The sequence below is a fragment of the Bubalus kerabau genome, chromosome 19, assembly GCF_029407905.1.
Source record: "Bubalus kerabau isolate K-KA32 ecotype Philippines breed swamp buffalo chromosome 19, PCC_UOA_SB_1v2, whole genome shotgun sequence".
Classification (NCBI taxonomy): Eukaryota; Metazoa; Chordata; class Mammalia; order Artiodactyla; family Bovidae; genus Bubalus; species Bubalus kerabau.
In genome coordinates, this window is record NC_073642.1 from 42,345,384 (window position 1) to 42,360,841 (window position 15,458).

Consider the following 15,458-nt stretch of genomic DNA (forward strand, 5'->3'; position numbering starts at 1 on the left):
CACTACCACTATGCATTTGGGGGATTTATTTTATATTAAGCCTTGCAATTTGCAGTGAGTTAGTACAAAAAATTAAAAGTTTCCATGGCTACTAAGTAGTTAAAAAGTCTCTTTGTTTAAAAGGAAAGGGAAGAGACTAAAGTTAAAACGGTCAATTAAGTTTTCCCAGGGGCTATCCACAAAACTCGTGTAGTGTATTTTTGCCCTTAATCCTTTGCTAGTCACTTTTTCTGCATTCTTGGTATAAGGCAGGTGTGAGAATAAGGAATACAAGGTTTTAAGTCAAACTGAAGCTTGAAGTTATATTAAGCTTATAATATATAACATATATTATATGAGACTTACGTAAGACTTATATGCTGTCTGTATATAAGTCTGTCAAGTCACATTTAAGCAGAAATATGCTTACCAATTAAGTATCTATTAAGTACTGAGTCCTTATTATGTGCTAGGGTACTAGAGGGTAAACATTTTGCTGGAAGTAAGACATATGTCTGTATATATATATGTATATTTATCTTCTCTATATAATAACAGATAACATATAATGCCTCTATATATAACAAAAAAACCTATGTATATACATATGGAAGCTGTACACACACATACACACACACACACACACACACACACACACAAACACACACAGAAAAACAAAACTCAGTATGAGAGTTTTTAGGGAAGCCTTCACGGATGAAGTAGGGCTGGAGTTGAATTTCAAAGGAAGGCAGAATTTTAAAAAGGAGAGAAGGGGTGTTGTCATTTCAGATCAAGTAACACCACTGGCAATAGCACAGAACGGGGCTAAGCATGGAACCTCCTAGGTTTATGGTTCACACAGAAGGTATCAGGAGGCAGCTGTACTCAGCAGAGCCCTATGGAGAGCCTTAGATACTATATTAAAAGTATGGACTTGATTCCAAACAGAACTGGATATGATGAGAAGCTTCTATCAAAACTGAGGCAGGGAAAGTCCATTAGATACTGTATACCAAAAGACGCCCCAGAGAGATTAATTGCCATCAACTGGTTTAAAATATTTCTTAAAAAAAAAAAAAAAAAAAACCCACCATTGAAGAGCATTATTTTTCTAGAGTACATGCTGTCCCTATATTTACTTTCATCCTTTTACTAAAATAAATTACTATACCATTAATCGTAAAGGATTAAAGACAATACCCAAATCTTTGGGTCACCATTTGTTTAATGAAAAAAAGATTAGCAACCATTTTCTCCATTATCTATTAAAACCATTTCTCTCCTTTCAGGTCAAGTAAAGCCATCACATACCACAACATACCTTCAGGAGAGCACACTGCAGGAAGTTCAGAGAGGATAACTAACGCGGCTGAAACCAACCTACTTCCATCTTCTGACAGCATCTGTGGCTTTGCTGCTTTCACTCCTGGGCTACCTGTCAATTTAGGATTTAGCCCTGGCAGCTGCCTAACTAGAATGCACACACACAGCTCCAATGTTGCAAAGACCAAAGACTTCCCAGGCACAAGTCCTCCTGTGTCCTTTCCCTCTCCAAATTCTGGCAAGGTTTCCTTTTCAGCAGCCCCATCATCGACTGGAAAACAAAAAGACCAGTGTTGAATAAATACTTCACGTTTGCTTTGCTTCTGTTGTAGGTAACACATTTAAATGGGTCAAGCCTTGGGTCTTAAAGAATGAAAGAGAAAGCAGTTATGGAGGTAAAAGGAGTTGTTGTTGTCTTTATTTGGACTTCTTATTGTAGTGGATCAAAAGAAATCCTCAGGGACCTTCTCAGCCTTGCATATTGTCTGGTTAACTCCATGCAGTTAAGATGTGAACCTGAAAGCTAGAGCTCCAGCACTGACTACCACCGTAAGCGGTGGCTGGGCAGAAAGATACAGACTGAGGTCTCTGTCTTTATGAAACTGCCATCTCAGCCCAGGACTGCCAACCTCTGGAGATCTTGTAGATGAGAGAATAAGTCCTTGTGTTTTAAATCTACTGTCGTTCTGGGTTTTGTTATATGTAGTCAAACGTAATCTTAAATGATATACTCACCAATATCAAATCAGACTTATAAATGAGCAATTTAATCACTTTATAAAACTAAGTCAGTAAAAAAAATTGTCAGTCATTCTTTACCTGTACACTGGTAAACACTTTTAAGTACTCAATCCGTATAAGGGATTTTTTTTTCCTTCCAGGGCTGTTAAAATTCTAATTTTCCCATGGAAAAATACTTTAGCTACTGACAATACCCAAGGTAACACGTAGAGACGACTGAGAGACTTTAAAGCCATAACTAGAGATGTTTCATTTGTATTATACACAACAGATTCTCAGGATGACACAGACACATAAATACTTTAAAAAGTTTTTTTTTTATTTTTAAAAAGGTAATGATGCTATATGATTAATTGGGCATTGTGGTTTAATATTCACCTTCTGCACTTCGTCTTTTCTCCTTCACATGTTCTTGAGCTGCACAGATAATCTGCCTGACCACTTCAAGAGAAGCCAGTTGAATGGAAGGTGATTCTCGAGTCAAAATTACTCGATGTAGTACATTCAACAACTCAATACCCAAGTCCTATGACCGAAAACAGGTGAGACCATTTTGAAAATTATATGCTTGAAAAATCATAAAGTGTCAGGGCAATAAAGTTATGTAACACTTGCTCCACTTTAAACCATCTCCAGGTTGGTTTCTGTCCAATCTTGCAGGAGATGGCACTATGACAAAAGATCATCTTCACACAGTTCCTAAACTGAGATAACAGACAAGGACATTTCTAAAACAAGGTAAAAAACATGGCTCAAAGTATACAAGGACCGCCAGATTCAAGATAAAAGATTCCCAGAGATATATTAAGGTTTTCTAATACTTACAAATGGTGGCAAAAATGACATTAACTGTGTAAGTTATTAAGCATAGAATGAATATCACTCAAAAGAAAATACACTAGAAGAATACTACTTAACTTTCCCCCTGTTCTATTGGTCACTCTGGTGGCTGTCTTTCATCTTCGAAAATAAGTGCAAAATAGTCATTATAATACTTGTTTTAACATACAGAATTAACAAGCACAAAAAGTTTAAAACTTATCCATGTGCAATTCAAGTCAGGCAGGAGCCTGATTCATACTTTAAACCTAATAAACGATAGTGGTAATAAATAACAGTCTATACAGAGAGGAAATTATACCATTTATTTTTCTTAACATCCAAAAGTCAATTTAATATACAATTCAATATACTGGTAATACCGGCTTCCCTGGGGGCTCAGTGGTAAAGAACCTGCCTGCCAGTACAGGAGCTGCAGGTTCCGTCCCCGGGTCAGGAGGATCCCCTACAGAAGGAAACGGCAACCCACTCCAGTATTCTTGTCTGGGAAATTCCATGAACAGGGGACTGTGGTGGGCTACAATCCTTGGGGTCACAAAGAGCCAGACACAGCTTAGCGACTAGTATTCACGCATATGGTAATACATGATGCTAAGAGTGCCTGCCCAATGCACTGTTGCTCTCAGGAAGGCAGTTAAAGGAAGTGCTGTACATTGTACAGTGATCCTTCAAATCATGGTCACAACTGGATCTGGTATTAGTGTCTGACTCCATCTATAGGCTAGTCAGTTGTCTCTTAAAAAGACCTTGACGGAGCACTACACACCTGACGGTGAACACCATGCACCAAGAGAGTTCTCTCCCGGGGAAATGGGGCGTAAGATACAGATGCACATGAGGAGCGAGTGCAGCGAAGCGGCAAGAGGCAAGGACAGCATGAGGCAGAACCTTCCCATCACGCAGAAAGCTCGCCTGAAGAGCTGCTATACAGTGCTGGGTTGGCGGCAGCAAAAGTAAGTGTGGCAGGAGCAGACACAGAAAGCGGCAGACAGAGGCGTGACTGCTCCCGAGTCAGCACGGCTGCTGCCGGCTCTTCAGTTCGGAGCTCAGCTATGCAGTGCTTCAGTTTCCTTTTTACTTCTCTGTGTTCACCCACTATTCACTATAGTAACCTGAACACATTTCTGTTGCTGTGCCTTGGAATCTACAGAAGCCTGATAAGCAACAAGAAATCACCTGATCACTGCCAATTTTAGATCTTGGCCAAGGAACATCGAGAAGGGCCTGTAACGCGTGTAAACAGGCAGTAATGCTTTCCATGGTTGCATCTGAACGTAAGGAACATAGAAACTTCACACTGATTCCTGTAGAAAGTAGAGAAAGAGAACAGGGCTTCTTTAGAGTCTTGGTTTCTGATGTTAAAGAATTTTCTATTTTGATAAGATACACAAATAAACTTAGCAAAGAAGCAATGCAAATAAATCACCATGAATTTAAGACTAAACAATTAAGTGGTAAGGCAATCTCTTAACAGTTTTTGTTTTTATCAACATGTACACAAATAATAATCTCAACTAGGCTTGTGCACTACTGCAAAAATTATAATAAAACTGTGCCAGAACTTAACATGTAGAGTTTCATTTTATTCTGACTAAAATTTATTCAGTGATTGCCACGTATCGGGCATTGTACTTTAACTATATCATTTCACTCTCACAGTATCTCAGGAAGTAGGTACTATTATTACCACTCCTTTTGAGCACATAAAGCTTAAATAGTTTGCTAAATGTCTGTTACAATGAGGCACACCAAGAATTTGAACTAAGGTAATTAAACGGCACAGCTTATGCCCTGCCAGTCTTTATTACATGAAAGTTTGTTTTTAAAAAGCTCTCAAGGCAAAGAGAAACAAAATTTTAATATACCCAAGGATATAGCAAGTCTGATCATGTTTGGCTTCAGGAGGAATAACAGAAGCTCTATGAACCAGAAACCTTAGTAGTTAATTACTGACCTTTATAACCCTCACATTTCAGTTAGTAACTTATTTATAGGTAATCTAACAGGTTGCTTCCTCAGAACAAGGTAAGGGTGAAAAACATTTAATCTAGAAACTCAAGGTATCTAGAAAGATACCTCATTTTAAAAATGAAATTCTAAGAAAGCCAAAAAATGGTTAAACTTCATAAATTTAAAAATCTCATTTATCTTTGACCTTAAATATTGATGCAGTTCTGGACCTGTGAATATACCTTCTTGAACCTTGTAATTCTTGAGAATGGGGAGGGAGGTGTAGATGACTCAGTATACTGTTACTGCCTAATAAAGAATGAAGTTAACAGCCACAAGAGCTGACAGGTAAGAAAGCACAATCCAAGAAAAACTCCATATGGTTGGCAGCGGGTAAAAAGTGTTTTACTGACCTAAAATAAGATGGAATCTCTCAGTGTAGACATCCTCAGGGGACTTTACTGTAGGTCCAGAGGACGAGCCCTGGCACATGGAAGTTGGTGTCACAGGCCTTGAGAGATTAGGGGCTCCCTCATCTGGGTCAGCAACGACAAAGCCTGTGCTTGTAAGCCACAGTGCTGTGGCATGCAAGATAAGCGCCCAGGAGTTGTAATAGTGCAGTTTTGCATTTTCACTAGTCTCTGCTGTGTAGAAAGCACCACCTACAAAAAAGGGAAAGCAAACAGGTTCAGGAGGAATAAATGAAGAGATGTGTTCACACTCCATTTTCCCTTTTATCTGTTACAAGAGACAGACCGTTTCCAGCCTGTACCCTACACTTCAGGGCAACTACTTGTTGACATTTATCACCACGATTAGATTTGCCCACTTTTGCACTTCACGAGAATACACAGTATGCAACTGTTTTTTTAACTTAACAATGTTTTTAGAGATGGATCATCCATGCTGCTATATTATCAATGTTTTATTATCAGACTTTATTTCTCCTGAGCATACAACTGTTGGTCACAGTGCTGACGTATCCTTAAAACTTCGTAAGAAATTTGTAGGCTCTTTTTCTTTTTAATCATAAAATATTTTAAAACAAATATGTGATGTGTGTGTGTGTTTAGAATCCAAAAGGTTCATACAATCTGAAGAGAAACCACAGTGTGTGTGTGTGGGCATGCTCAGTCACTCAGTTGTGTCTGACTCTCTGTGACCCCATGGACTGCAGCCCGCCAGGCTCCTCTGTCCACGGAATTCTCCAGGTAAGAATACTGGAGTGGGTTGCCATCTCCTCCTCCAAGGGATCTTCCTGACCCAGGGATCAAACCCTTGTCTCCTGCATTGGCAGGAGGATTCTTTACCACTTAGCCACCTGGGAAGCCCAGAGTATGTATATGCATGTATAAAACAAATGCTGATACTCACCTACCTCTAAGATTAAGTAACATTCTCCATTCTTAAATCTCTTTCTTAAAAAACAAACAAAACCATTAAAACTCTATATACCACTAATTCTTGCCCTTCCTTCTATAACCACTTTCCTCAAGTCACTGTGAATCAGTCCCAGGTCTTAAACTTTCACACTAGACGTTTTGTATTCATAAATAATAGATGCTGTTATTTAGTGTGAGTTTACTTAAAGGCCTCATATTTTGTGTATCCTTTTCAAACTTGCTTTCCCCCTGAACATTATGTTTTAGAGATTTACATATGTTGATTCATGTGTCATTCATTTTTGTTGATAAATTTTTTCAGTAAATCAACGTATTTCCATTTTTAATGCTATAAAAAGGTATAAAGTCCAATAAATACTCTGCATATCATTGTGTATACTTCCAATTAAAATTCTAATAGAACTTGACAGGCTGGCCCTAAAATTCATAGCAAGGAGTGAAAAAAATAATAGCTGTTTTGGAATAACATGAAGATTAAAAGCAGCTGCCAAATATATTAATAACTGATATTAATATCACAGTTATTATATCTATAACAACTGTATTAATATCAAATGTGATATTAATAACTGAGTATAAAATTAGATTCCCTTGGGGGAATATAAAGAGTGGCTATGTGTGTATATGTGTAACTGATTCACTGTGCTATACAGCAGAAACTAACACAACACTGTAAAGCAACTATACTCCAATTAAAAAAAAAAATTAGAGCCCTATCTTCATTCTACACACTAAAAAGAAATTCCAGCAGGACAAAAATCTAAAATGTAAAAAGCAAAAGTGTAAAGCTTATATATCTTTGTGGTCTTAATTTAAAAAAAGTATCAGGCATTACAGAGGAAACATAAACCATAAAAAACTGATTATATTAATTTTAAAAAGATAAAAGAGCCAAGCCACAGGCTGAGAGAGGATACCTTCCAGATATGGAACCACAAAGGAAGAGTATTAAACATATGTAAGGATTAACAAGTCAGTAAGAAAATGACAAATATGAAGTAGAAAATGGGCAAAGATGATGACTGGGTGATTTATGGAAAAAGAAACTTTAAACAGCCCATAAACTGATGAAAAAAGACTTTCAATCAACGAAATAAACCAATGCAATTCTTTAAACTCATCACATTGGGAAAAACAAGTACAGTAACATACAATGGAGGGCAGATGTAGATAAACAGAGGCATGTTGTTGACCATATACACTGCTGTAATCACGCTGGATTTGGCCGTTATCTTGTGAGTTAGGAAGAGCGTGCCTCATGACTGAAAGAGTCAACTGCAGGGTCTCTACCCTGAAGCAACTCTCCCACGACTATTCTACGAATGAATATTATTCTTGAAAAAATGTTTCATATAAACATTACCTGCTAGTGGAGAAATTTTGAAAATACATGTTAGTGACAGTCATTCTAGGAATTACAGTAAATATTTCACGCCATTACCTTCAACAGGAAGCTGAGAGGCAAATTCTGAAGGCAAAGTTAGGAGAGCAAAATCCTGAAGTGCAGCTAGCCAGAGCCTACTCAATGTGCCGAGGTCTGCGTGGACTAAGTCAAGCAGTCCATCTGGTGAAATCGACCCGTTTCCAATGCTCTCTTCTGAACAGGCAGGAGTCTTCAAAGATTGTCTGTGGTTTTTATGCCTTTCTACAGCAATTATGTAGACCTGTATAAAGGTTACTTTATAAATAGGAAAATCTTAGACCCACAGGTGCTACAATATTTTTATCTTGCAGACTTACCTTGAACCTGCCTCCTGGACTTGAAATGCACATGATACCAAGAAGGTACACAAGTGCAACCACATACAAAACTGGGGTAGAAAGAGCCAGAAGCATTATCTTCACCGAGCTATGTAAGGGATAATAGACACTTGACAAGTATGCTGCCACACTGCAGTGTACAACCATGACAGCTGTAACTAAATGATCCTGGCACCCTGTTTCACTAAGCCTGGCTATGGCCTTGTAATCCATTTCAATATATGGCTACAGGCAGCCATCTCTGAAATCAAATAAGCTGAAATACTGAATATTTTCTTTCAATGTTACCACTAAATGACTTACAAAACATTTACCTATATAGACTATAGACAAGGACTACAGAATGTTAAAGTATTCAACATAGTACATAATGTGTACTATTCTCTTTATCCATAGCTCTGGAATCCAAAGGCTCTGTAAAATATAATTTTGTGGGCAACAATCTGGTGACAAAACACAAAAAAATTTATGTGAGGCTATTTATACAGTGTGACTATTCAAACATTTTCACAGATATAAATTGTTTGATTATAGATTTTATGGTATTATCCCAAACATCCTGGAGGGATACATGAAATATGCATCCAAATTTTAAATCCCAATTTATCTGGCTCTAAGGATTTCAAATAATTATGGAGCTCAATTACATGGAGCTTGTTGGCTAGTCATTATTTCCACTAAGGAGAGAACAAGAGAAAGTATAATGGCTTAAGCAAGAGTACAGAGATTCAAATGATTATAAAAAACATTATAAAACAGTAAATTTATAAAATAGGTTACAGAAATTACAGAATATCTGTTTGCTCTATCAAAAGCATATGTTTAAACCATTTAGAGTTGATTGTTACAGATCATTAAATCCAACTTATTAAGTCTAGGCAGAACTACTTTCTAACTGAAATTTGTCAATACTAAATAATGACAAAAACAGAAACTCAACAATCTTCTGGTTTTAATTAGCCCTACTGAAGAAAACCCTTTCTCACATATTGGCTGCAACACTCAGTTGCAATCTGAGACTATATATATTTCTAACTAAAGTGATACATGAACCAAGACTGGCCAAATATGATAACTGTTGAAGCTGGATAATGAGTTTATATGAGTTCATTACAGTATTCTGTTTACTTCTGTATATATGTAAACGTTTCTATCATAAATTTTTAAAATTATATGGCTTTCTTTCTGATTAGAAAATAAAGAACAAATAAGTACTTCCCTCTAAGATTTTTTTAATCTTAGGAAATAAATGACTTACTTAATATTCAAAAGTCATTTTATGAAAGAAAGAGCTCTAAGAAATATTAAAGCATGTGTCATAGTTGATAGAATATATGAGCAAACCCACATTTCCAATAATTCAGGTTTCAATAAAAGTTGATTTCCATTGGCTATAAAGTCTCTTATGACTGCCCCCTGCTTAAAACAGCAGATAAGACAACAGGAGGGTACTTTAGAATCCTTGGCCAAAATATCAATTAGCATATAAATATATATATATTATATATATATATAGATATAGATATATAGATATAGGTATATAAATATATCTAATGTTGAAAGTCTTCAGTTAACCTTAAACACAGACTTACCTGTGTTTTAAATAGCTAATTTCAGTTTATGGCCTAAGATGTTTATTAACAACTTCCAAAATTCTAGTCATAAACTGAGACATACTAACCTCTGCCCAGGCTTTTAGCACAGCTAAGATCTCCATGGTAGAAGCACTTTCATTATATAAGTGACTAAGAGCTTCTTTTCCAACCTGAATTTTTGTTAATGATGCAACAAGCAGCTGATGAACTCTTCGGATGTCGTTAAGGTCACTTACAACTCCACTTGCTATCCAGGCACTGCAAACCTAGTTTTTTAAGAAAATCAAAGATTATATTTAAAAACTATAAACACCCTCTTTGGGAGTTCAGCAGAGTTCACTCATATCTCAGGAATCTGGTCACTTAAATCATCTTGCTATCAAGAAACCCAATGGGATACTGCTGATAATGATAGTAAAAGCCAGCATTTCAAAAGAGAATGAGACGGGATGCTCAGGGCTGGAGCACTGGGATGACCCTGAGGGATGGGATGGGGAGGGAGGTGGGAGGGGGGTTCAGGATGGGGAACACATGTACACCCATGGCTGATTCATGTCAATGTCATGTCAATGTATGGCAAAAACCACTACAATATTATAAAGTAATTAGCCCCCAATTAAAATAAATAAATTTTTTAAAAACTCAAAAGAGAATGAAATTTCTTGATTTGAAGAAAGGAAGCTGTGCTAAGTAAATAAAGAGTTTTAGATGTTATTAACATAGAGAAGATAAGCCACAAAAGGCACTACTTGCGTAATCGTCTGGATTGACATTTGAATTATATTTCCAATCTTAATTATTTCATCTTACTATTCTAAAAGCAGGGATTAATTGCACCTCAATAAAGATTTTTATTCTTTTGAAGATATTTTTAACTTTTAAAACAAACATCATTAATAATCCTCCAATGCAAAAAATTTACTCAGTTATCAGGGGCCATCTATGAAGGTTTTCCTGATTGTCATGATATTTCATGAAAATTTATTTTTCCTTTACCGTCTACTTATTTAGTTCACATTTCCTTTCACAAAAGATTTCAAGTGGCTTATAGCAAGAACACATATAATAAAATGATAAATTAGACTCAGTATAACAGTTAACAAAATTCTATTAATATTTAAGGTACTCAAACATTTCCTAAATACAACTGAATTTGAAAAGTTGAAAGAAATGAGTAAAATCAGTTTTTGCCATTTTGTATATAATTAATTTAATTCATACCAGTTCTGCTTTTACTTCAGACTATTCAGGGCTGGATATTGAATGCTTGACAACATCATCAAGAAAAGCAACTATTTAAAACCGTATACCATATGGCTCTTAGATATATGAAAAAATGCTCAACCTCACTTGGCATACAAATCTAAACTATCCTGAGATACCCTTTTTACTCCATCACAAAAATCTTAAGTTTGCCAACTCACAGAGCTGCTGAGAAACAGGCACTTGCATAGAGTGCTGGCAGGAGTTTAAAGTGGTTAACTCTTGTAATACACTCTTTAACCCAACAATTCAATTTTGGGGAATTTAGCTCCCATACATGCTTGGACCCAGTGAAATGACCCATACAGAAAGACGGTCATTAACTGCAGCACTATCTGTAAGAGCGAAAGACAAAAAAGAGCCCCTGTATTTCCATCACTAGAGAACTGGTGACATACCCATATACTGGCTTACTATGCAGTTACAAGAAAGAAAAAGTTCTGTAAATTTAAAAGGTGAAGAAAAGGGGCAGCTGAGATTAATGGGTGGGTGGACACTGTAACATCGAACCTTGGTATTAAACACTATCTGGAGAGCTGCTTCCTAAGGAGGGTTTACTGTTTACCTGACATGCTTTGGCAGTGACGTCAGGTGGTGTCTCTGAGGTGAAGGCTGGTCTAAGTGCCGCTCCTACCTGGCAAGAAATGATATGCTCGTTCAAGCATCAATAAGTAAGATAGCACAAACTCTTTTCTCTTTTTAATGTTATCTTAAAATTATCCCTTTATATAAACACTTTTTGGTTTTGTCAGCCCAGGATGTCTTTCCCTGTTTTGGAGTAAGAGCATCTCAATTCTCCTTTGGGGAACTTTCTCGCCAACTCTTAGCCCATGTGGTTGCTATGGAGCTAACAGTACTGTCTGGCTCCAGGGATCCACTCTGGTATAATGAAAGCTCTCCTGTAGACGTTTGCTGGAAGTACTCGGAAAGAAGTGCTGTCTTTAAAAGACTCTAGATGCTAAGAGAGCCATTTTGATACCACTCGGAGAGGGCAAATTTGAAAAAAGAGCCAGTGCAGGAGAAAGCAGAGCCAACTAAGATTCCCCAAAACAATCTTCCTTTTCTGCTTAAGTGAGCGGTAATTTTATTTCTATCATTTGTAATTTTAAGAGGAGTAAAAATATAACAGAGCTCCCCTTAAGCTGGAATACAGTATTTAAACTAATATGTAGTTCTATGTAACTCCCATCCCTTCCTTTTCTCTTTCCCTAAACATACACTGACATTACCTGTTGGGAAGATGTGATGGAGCCTGCTACCAACTGGTGAACTGCTCTGGATTCCCTAATTGCCAGTCAACAGAAGCTGCCTCTGAATCAGGAAAGGTATCCTTGCATGACTGCTGAAGGACTACATGTGATGTGTGTGATGTAACATGATGATTTTGTTACCTTCCTTGTTCCTCCTAGGTTGCTCAATGCACCAGGCAAACAAACACCAGTTAAAAAGATTACAGAACCAGTAAAAGAATCTTGAACTCTTTTCTAAGTTCAGGGGAAATAAAGGAGGTTATATCGAGACTAGGAGTAGTAACCTGAAGATGAAACATGCATGTAGCCTAAGTGGAATATGTTAATAAGATTAATGATTTGGTGTTATCTTAAGGTTATTTGGATATTCTGTAAAGAATTTCATTATCAAAGCCCTTTATTCCCCATAAATTACCAAGAAGGTTTTAATTACGTGACTTAACTTTTAGCATTTTTTTTTTTTTTTTTTTTGAGCTTTCTGAAAGATCTTTAATAAGGTACCTTGGGAACTCAATTCAAAAAAAAAAGAAAACCAAGTTGGTTTAACTATTACAGATGTTTCAGTGCAGCTCCAAAAGTTTTTATAAATACAGTTATTTGGAGAGGTGGTCCTGGTCCTGGATCAGATTATTCCTTGTGTTTCTGAGAACAGTAAGAAGGGGGAGAATTGTGATGTTGGGAATACACTGCTACTGCTAAGTCACTTCAGTTGTGTCCGACTCTGTGTGACCCCATGGACTGCAGCCTACCAGGCTCCTCCGTCCATGGGATTTTTCAGGCAAGAATACAGGAGTGGGTTGCCATTGCCTTTTCCAACTTTTAGCATTATAAAAGACCTGTTTCATGAATTATTTTGCTTTTACTTGAAGATTTCTTTTTCAAACATATACTTATTAGACTGGTGATATATTAACAGAGATATACACACATTTATGTATTAAGAGGTGACATGCCAATTAGTTTCACAGACTTCTAACCTGGTTGTTTAATAATAAGATTCTCTAATAGAAAGTGCTTACATTGGCTTGATACTGTTCCAGAATCACATGACCTGGAAACTCTGGTTCTGGAATCGTTGCAAATCGCCGAATAACCACTAACAGGGTTTCAAGGCCAGAAAGACGGAGCTGGTCGCTATGATCTGTGGCAGCCATAAAAGCCATGCGAATTAAGTCAGCAAGATGTAGCACCAAAAAGTCATCTACAAGATTAAAAAAAGAAAATCTTATTAAGAATATGCTGGAACTAAGATTTATGCTAAGTGCTAATTTTTCCTCCTTTTAATTTCATAAGCTAGACTTTCAAGTACTTTTACAGTGTGACTGTTTGTTACAGACCTTAAAGCAAGATTTACTGCACCAGTGCAAGTACTCAGACACAAACAACCATCCCAAATCAAATGCTAATACAGCTTTGAAAAAACCAAAGGCAGAATTAGCATCCTTTAAAAGAATGCTAATAGTATTTTCAATAAAAATTTTGTTCAGACTTTCTGATAAAAGTACATTAGAAGGTACTGAGGAAACTTTGGGTTTTGATGAATTATGCATTAATCATTCTCTTCATGTCAAGTTGAAGCTAAAAGATAATATTCCTTTAAAGATTTTTTATGTGGTTCTTTATATGGACTATGGGCTTCCCTGTTGGCTCAGATGGTAAAGAATCTGCCTGCAATGCAGGAGACCCAGGTTTGATCCCTGGGTCAGGAAGATCCTCTGGAGAAGGGACTGGCAGCCCACTCCAGTATTCTTGCCTGGGAAATCCCACGGACAGAGGAGCTTGGTGGGCTGCAGTCCATGGGGTCACAAAGAGTCGGACACAACTGAACGCCTAACGCTTTCACTTTCGTATGGATTACATTACCTTACTTTTTTGCATGTGCTGCCACACACACAAAAGATGGGGCATAAAAAAAAAATATTTCTAGCTATAAAATTATAAATGAGAATTCCTTTCATGCATACAACATATTAGTATAATAATTCTACCAGGGAGAGACATAAAACAATCATTTAACAGTGTTCCAACAATAAAATGTTTACAGGTACAACAAACCTTTACCTAAAAAAAATTTGAGACTAATTCAAAGAAGTATACTAGTTATAGGTCATACTGAAGAAACCAGCTCATCTTAGTAAGTCCCAATTACAATTTTAATCAAGAGCACAGGAGTCAGTAAGCACACTAATTTTGTACCTATCAGTATTAGTGTTCATCACAAATAAGAGACTCAATTTCCAAAACATACTAAGAGCTCATACAACTCAACGACAAAAAGACAAACAACACTATCAGAGAATGGGCAGAAGACCTAAACAGACACCTCTCCAAAGTATACATACATACGACCGACAGGCACAGGAAAAGATGCTTAACATTGCTAATTCTTAGAGAAACACAAATCTGCACTGAGGTACCACTTCATACCAGGCAGAATGGCCATCACTAAAAAGCCTACAAATATCAATACAAATGTTGGAGAGGGTGTGGAGAAAAGGAATGTACAATGTTGGCAAGAATATAAATTGGTACAGCTGCTACGTAAAACAATATAGAGGTTCCTTAAAAAACTAAAAGAGCTGCCATATGATCCAGCAATCCTATTCCTGGGCATATATCTAGAGAAAACCATAAACTGAAGATACATGCACCCCTATTTTCATAGCACTGTTTACAACAGCCAAGACATGTAAACAACTAAAATGTCCACTGACAGATGAATGGATAAAGATGTGGTATATACACACAGCAGAGTATTATTCAGCCATCAAAAAGAATGAAATAATGTCATTTGCAGCATCATGGAATCTAAAATATGATACAAATCAACCTATCTACACAACAAAAACAGACTGACTGACATAGAGAACAGACTTGGTTGCCAAGGGGAGTGGAAGTAGCGGGGAGAAGAAATAGGAGTTTGAGATTAACAGAGGCAAACTATTATATACGGAATGGATAAACAACAAGGTCCTACTGGACAGCACAGGGAACTATACTGAACACCCTGTTGTAAACCATAATGGAAAAGAAAATGAAAAAGCATATAAATATATAAATGTGTATATAAGTGAGTCACTTTGCTGTACAGAAGAAATTAACACAACACTGTAAATCCACTATACTTCAATAAAACTAAGCAAAGGAAAGACAGCTAAGAGACGCAATACGTGCTTGCTTGAAAAATAAAAAAGAAATACCTAATTCATAGTCTCAGATGGGGAATAACAACATCTTGCCTTGTGATTCTTTTGTCAGGTAAAGAATATTTATAAGGCATTGAGATGTTAGCATTGTGTCTGAATATATGTGTTTAAGTGAATTAAACCATAATCAACATGTATTTAGGTAAA

General features: G+C 36.7%; 1 protein-coding gene across 8 annotated transcripts in view; it reads right to left on the bottom strand.

The window, feature by feature from the left end:
- HEATR5A (HEAT repeat containing 5A) overlaps nt 1-15,458 on the bottom strand; it is a 105,278-nt gene that overhangs the window by 10,912 nt on the left and 78,908 nt on the right. For all 8 annotated transcript variants that reach the window (XM_055556093.1, XM_055556090.1, XM_055556096.1 and 5 more), the window contains 8 exons: nt 13,125-13,306; nt 11,421-11,489; nt 9,679-9,858; nt 7,678-7,900; nt 5,247-5,495; nt 4,060-4,187; nt 2,422-2,569; nt 1,301-1,573 (listed from right to left, as the gene is read on the bottom strand). In XM_055556093.1, coding sequence (XP_055412068.1) covers nt 1,301-1,573; nt 2,422-2,569; nt 4,060-4,187; nt 5,247-5,495; nt 7,678-7,900; nt 9,679-9,858; nt 11,421-11,489; nt 13,125-13,306 — 1,452 coding nt within the window. The remainder of the gene's footprint in view (nt 1-1,300; nt 1,574-2,421; nt 2,570-4,059; nt 4,188-5,246; nt 5,496-7,677; nt 7,901-9,678; nt 9,859-11,420; nt 11,490-13,124; nt 13,307-15,458) is intronic.